Source organism: Chelonoidis abingdonii, chromosome 3 (assembly GCF_003597395.2).
Source record: "Chelonoidis abingdonii isolate Lonesome George chromosome 3, CheloAbing_2.0, whole genome shotgun sequence".
In the NCBI taxonomy this organism is placed as follows: domain Eukaryota; kingdom Metazoa; phylum Chordata; order Testudines; family Testudinidae; genus Chelonoidis; species Chelonoidis abingdonii.
In genome coordinates, this window is record NC_133771.1 from 199,310,708 (window position 1) to 199,316,826 (window position 6,119).

At 38.1% G+C, this 6,119-nt stretch overlaps 1 protein-coding gene across 3 annotated transcripts in view; it reads right to left on the reverse strand.

The window, feature by feature from the left end:
• Positions 1–6,119, reverse strand: part of APLF (aprataxin and PNKP like factor) — a 112,755-nt gene that overhangs the window by 41,279 nt on the left and 65,357 nt on the right. For all 3 annotated transcript variants that reach the window (XR_004377293.2, XM_032806358.2, XM_032806357.2), the window contains one exon: positions 1,620–1,742. Coding sequence is in view for 2 of the 3 variants with exons in the window: in XM_032806358.2 (XP_032662249.1) it covers positions 1,620–1,742 (123 nt within the window). In the remaining variant the exon portion in view is untranslated. The remainder of the gene's footprint in view (positions 1–1,619; positions 1,743–6,119) is intronic.

Below are 6,119 nucleotides of genomic sequence, written 5' to 3' on the forward strand. Positions count from 1 at the left end.
GGGGTCACCAAATGAAATTAATAGGTAGCAGGTTTAAAACAAATAAAAGGAAGTTCTTCTTCACACAGTGCATAGTCAACTTGTGGAACTCCTTACCTGAGCTTGTGATGGCTAGGACTATAACAGCATTTAAAAGAGAACTGGATAAATTCATGGTGACGAAGTCCATAAATGGTTATTAGCCAGGATGGGTAAGGAATGGTGTCCTTAGCCTCTGTTTGTCAGAAGGTGGAAATGGATAGCGGGAGAGAGATCACTTGATCATTACCTGATAGGTTCACTCCCTCTGGGGCACCTGGCATTGGCCACTGTTGGTAGACAGATACTGGGCTAGACAGACCTTTGGTCTGACCTGGTACGTCCGTTCTTATGTTTTTGTTTCTTAGCACAAAATATTGTCTCTACATTATTCTTCGGCATTAGGTATTCATTCTGCTCCTGACAAAGGTGCATTGGAAAGTTATATCACAGTGGTATACCATAGATTTTTCATCTAAAACATTTCTGATTTGAAAAACAACTATAAAAATTACATTGATGCACAAACCAAAACAGCATCCAACACTGAAAGCTGTGTTGGTTCTGTCATTTTTCAAAGGAGAACTGCACTTTAAGAACATCTTTAGAGTCACCAGTTTCCAGCCAAACTATGGGGAATTTTTTTTAGACTTGTGTGTATAGAGGTCAGTAATGTTAAAGGAAGTTGTTCATGCATCAATACGTCCCAGCCGAAATGCTGACAACTTTTCAAGACATGACTTTGCCCAGTAAATCTAGCAGCCATTAATTTCAGCTGGATCAATCTCTAAATGTATATTGAGGAGTGAAATGAAACTTGCTGATATGCTTCCAAACAATCAAACGTCCAAATTCTAAATATACATTAAAAGAAAATGGAGAACTTTCACACCATGAGGTGGACTTTATTACTTAACAAGACATACTTTAAAAGTGAACTAAATTTTGTGCCTGTTATTCTAAGAAATCAAAGTGTTGAATATTAAATATTTATATTTGTTGTGACTGATTAGATGCAAGACGTGTGTATAAGAAGTTAGGACACTAAAAATGCTAGCCCAAAAAGAATGTGTACTTTTTTCTTCAGACTTGAAGAAGAGTTCTGTAAACTTGAAAGCTTGTCTCTCTCTCACCAACAGAACTCGAGCTAATAAAATATGTTACCTCACTCACCTTTTCTAATATCCTGGGACCAACATGGCTGCAAAGACATGGCATACAAAACAAACCACTTGTCAGATAAGCTGTAGTGAATGAGTAAATCATTCTCTTTTTCAAATAAAGGATATAAAGGGTACATAGATCTTCAACCTCCATAACTTTGGAAACTTATTCACTGACATTCCCATTGTGGATGTAATGTTCATCTCTTTTGACACGCCTGTTAGATCAGATACCTATCAGAGGTACCTTTGCAACAAATCATATTAGTGACAAAACATAACCCTGTCAAAAAAATGCCACAACAGTAAGCTATACCCAAGATTTAATTTCAAGAACTACTCATTGCTGTATCATCACTTTGCTTGCATAGCTCCCAGTCAAAATATGTCTTGCCTTACAAATATAGACAGACAACTGTATTGGATTATATTTCTTACCTATAACAAGTAGTTCCATACGGACATTCAGGCCTGTCATCATCATCTTGACTTACAACCTCCACGTCATGATAATCGTGGTCACCAGGGTGACTGAACTGCTGAAAATGAAGTGGATTCTTCCTGTGATATTAAGGAACATATGTAAGTAAAAGTAATCAATATGACATTCACCACTCATGTGCATACAGGGATGGGGAATGCTGTGCAGCTAATTCAAGCAAGTTTATATTCAACAATGCATAGTTATTCATCTGTTTGTGGCAAGCTTCAATTCTGTAATTTTAGTCATTTAAAACCTATTTTCACAGCAAATCATATAAAAGTTTTCAGTTTCTTTGTCTTAGCTCACGGGACTTGATTGTGCTCTGATAAAAGTTAAATAGGAATTTTCTCCATTGACTTCAAATTGAAATAGTATATGGTAACTAATGGCCTGATACAAACTTCACATGCCTTCTTCAGTACTTCTGTACAATATGGAACATGCGGAAAAAAGTTTTTCTACAGCAGGTAAAACCCTATTACAAAATACCTCCAATACTTTGATCGAAGTCATGATAACCCAGTTGTAGAGCCAAGTCCTTACTTAGGAATAGCTGGGTCTTATTTTCATGACACCCAACTCTTTGGATCAGTTCCTAGAACAGTAAACTACCCTACTACAGTACAGAAACTCTTGGACAGTGGGGAACTCTAATGTTCAGTTGACCAGAACAACATGATTTTTCTTGTGTAAGTACCGTAAGTTCAATACATTACTTACAAGAGTATTTTATATGCCTATAAAGATTCACAAGTTATGCAGCTTTGTAAAATAAAAGCTTTAAATTATACTTGATATACCTGAGTTACTTAATACCTGCAGCTTCACAGTAATTTATAGAAAATTTTAGTTATATACCCAACTTGCTGCTAAATAAAACATGTTAACAAAAAATGACAAAGTTACCAAAAATCTTCCTGCTGTGACAACGAGCTATTTACTACAGTTTTTTTAAGATTCCTGACTAGCTTAAGGATCTTTAATCAAACCAGTTACAAAGTCAGTCTAGCTGATTCAAATCAACAGACTGGATTTTAATTCTCATTTATTTCCTAGAAGGCTTGTGTTAGGTATACAAGCAACAAACTCATTTGGAACATCAATTTTTTTTAAAAAAAGACGACTTTGCTGCTACAGTATCACCACCATTGGAGTCCCATTAACAAAAATGCAGCCACAAGCCACAGATATTACAGTATTGATTGTAAACCGGAAGAGCTTTTATCTAAAGTTCTGACATGCTAGGATGTGTCTATAGTAACATCCTCCATCATTAAATTTACTGGAAGAGAGAATTCAGAGAGGCTTATCAAATGCTGGGCTAAGTTTAATTTTAAGGAAAACTAAAGATATTCCATGTTCAGAAGGGAGTAAAATGTAAAATATTTAGAAAAAGATGTGTATACAAAGCCAAGAGTTCCTATGGGTCCTGTCCTGCCAGATCAGACAATAGGTTCTTTATCTGTCCCTTCTGAGGCCACGTCTAGACTACGCGCCGTATCGGCGCATTAAAATCGATTGCTCTGGGATCGATATATCGCGTCAAATCTAGACGGGATATATTGATCCCTGAGCGCGCTTATATCGATTCCGGAACTCCACCAACCCCAACGGAGTTCCGGAATCGACATGGCAAGCCGCGGACATCAATCCTGCGCGGTGAAGACGGGTGAGTAAATCGATTTTAGATATTCGACTTCAGCTACGTTATTCGCGTAGCTGAAATTGTGTATCTAAAATCAATTTTATCCCGTAGTGTAGACCAGCCCCTAAGAAGAGTAGACATGAAACACTAGGGCTTTTGGTGAGGTCGCTGCCCCTCTATAAAGGGTGCAATGGCTTCCAGACTCCCATTGAGTAAATTAACAGATGAGATTACTTGAGATAAAGGATGGTATTGTGGTTAAAGCACCAGCTTGAGACTTCAGAGTTCAGTTCCTGGCTATACCACACACTACTTTTAAAACCCTGGAAAATCACTTGATCTTTCTGGGCCTTGTTCCCCATCTGGAAAATGGGGATATATAGTCCTTCCACCACCCTTTGTCTATTTACACTGTAAGTACCATGAAGCAGGGACAGTTTCGTACTATGTATATACAGCACCTTGTACAGAGGGAGCCTGATCTTGGTTGCCACCTCTAGGCATTAACGCAGTGCAAACAAACAACCTTCTACTGACAGGGAGAACTATTTGGGCTGGAACAAAAACACATGAAAAACAAACCAGCATGTAAGAATTTAGCCTTGTCATGAGCGAGCCTAGACAATGGGGTTGGCTTACAACTGGTTGGTTGGTTAACAACTGAATTGAACGTTGATCCAATTTATTTCATTCTAAAGTAAAACTATGGTTGTTGTGATTTGGGATAATGGAAACTGTCAAGTAGCCATTAGTGACACTATCTTATCCTTGGAGCAAAGGTGATGTGGTATCACTGAAATTGAATCTGCAGACATTCTCTCAAAGCCTGGTGATAGGATCATGGTATGAGAGCTGATCACCATGCTTTCTCCTCTAGCTGAAGTTCCTCCAGCTCTGTATGGGAAGAAACTGCCTGTTTGTGATTTATAAAAAGGAATGCCTGAAGGTACAGGGAGAATAAGTGTGTTGAAGAGGTCAATTTTTCTCTAGTTCTTATTGTCAGCTACAATTTTAAAAGACTTGACTGAGGGGGTTCCTCGGATAGACACACATAATAGGGAAGAACCATGATGTTTGCAAAAAGGTCACCTGTGGCCCAGGATTACTTAGAAGGATCTGCTGGTTTCTGTAAACTTAGTGCATATGCATTCGCAGGTTGAATGTTATTTTAATTGGCTTTGTGTTAATATTCCAAGGTCACACCCAACAAACAAGCCCTTCTGGCAGAAGTTTGCCAGATTGAAAGTGAAGCTCTCAAGGCCTTCAACTACTGCTGAAATGGAGAACGTGAATGGAGAGACATACCTAACTGTAGGAACACTCATGAAGTCTGAAAAGAGGCACTGTTGCCCTCTATGGAGGAGGAGGATTTAAGGGAATATCTAGTCATGGAAAAGCTCAATTGCACAAGGACTAGCTTGTTTTAAGTCAGAATTCACCTTATATAATTTAGAAGCAACAACTGAAAGGGCAAAATAAGTATTAGCGGTAGCAGGACATACAACTGGCAGCAAAAGAATTTCAACAAGCTTGATGTCTCCTAAACTCATACGAGATGCTTGTCTTTTTGGAAGAAGAGGCAGTGTGACCACTGCCAATTTAGAAATGCTTTTGTTATAAACTGTGAAACATACCAGGTGAATGCATACAGATGTTTAGTAGTGGCTGAGAGATTTTTATCCATAGTCCCCAAATCTAACTTCTCAAAAAGGAGGACTGAGGTCTTTTTCTTTTAAAAGGAAGAAAAGGAGAAACATACATCTGACATTTTGCTTGAGCAAGACACTTGTCAGTGAAGAAGATAGGTCCATTGGAAAGGAAGGTGACAATAAGCATTAGAAAACAGGGCCAATTCAAGCACATCTGTTGCCCGCTGCAGATCACCTTCTGAGCCCCTCACCTCTATGCCTTGTGATCATGGCACCTCACCTATTAGAACTGTATGTTGTGTTGTACATAACCAATACCTTCCCATTCACACTTAATTACCTAAATACTCAGTCACTCTCAAGTGCATACACAAATCCCCAATCAACCAGCATTCTTAATGATTAAAAAATTTCTTTTAACATGATGACCAAAGCTACAAAATTATTTCTCCAGCCCTAAACAAGTAGGGTAAGGATGATGCATGTTCACTTTCTTAGTGTCTTCTAAAGTAAGTTGAAGCTGCTGCTTCCAATACATGAAACTCTTGTCCACAAGCACAAGATTTTTGTTATGTATCACTTTGTGACTAGTATTCCTTGTCTTATAAAGTTAATGGCTTCTGACGGAATCATTGCCAAGAACAGAAAGTCTATTTTAGGATAGGCAAATTGAAAGGACTAAAACACAAGAGTTGCCAATAAAGAGAATATGAATTAATATAAATTGCAACCAGACAGATTTACCAATAAAGATTTTAAAACTATGGTGTTAGTGATTATTTTTGTTAATTCAACAAAAAATCATACTACAACTCTGTATCTTAACCCACATTTTCTTATGGACACCCTCAGGGAAAAATGGAAACATGGCAATAAGTCATTACTGACTATGCGAGTGGAGTCAAAATACCCTCTCTTGTATGCCTCCATTGTTCTTTCAACATGATCATTCCTCATTCTGTAAAATCCCATCTCAACCTCCTTCCTGCCACAATCCCACAAACAAATGCAGCTAAGGCTGACTTATTAGCATGTAGAGACAGATGGAAAAGGCAGTATCTTTTTATTGGCCCAATTTCTGTTGGTGGAAGAGACAAGCTTTCAAGCTACACAGAGCTCTTAATCAGGTCTGGGAAAGGTAATCAGAACATTTTAAGGTA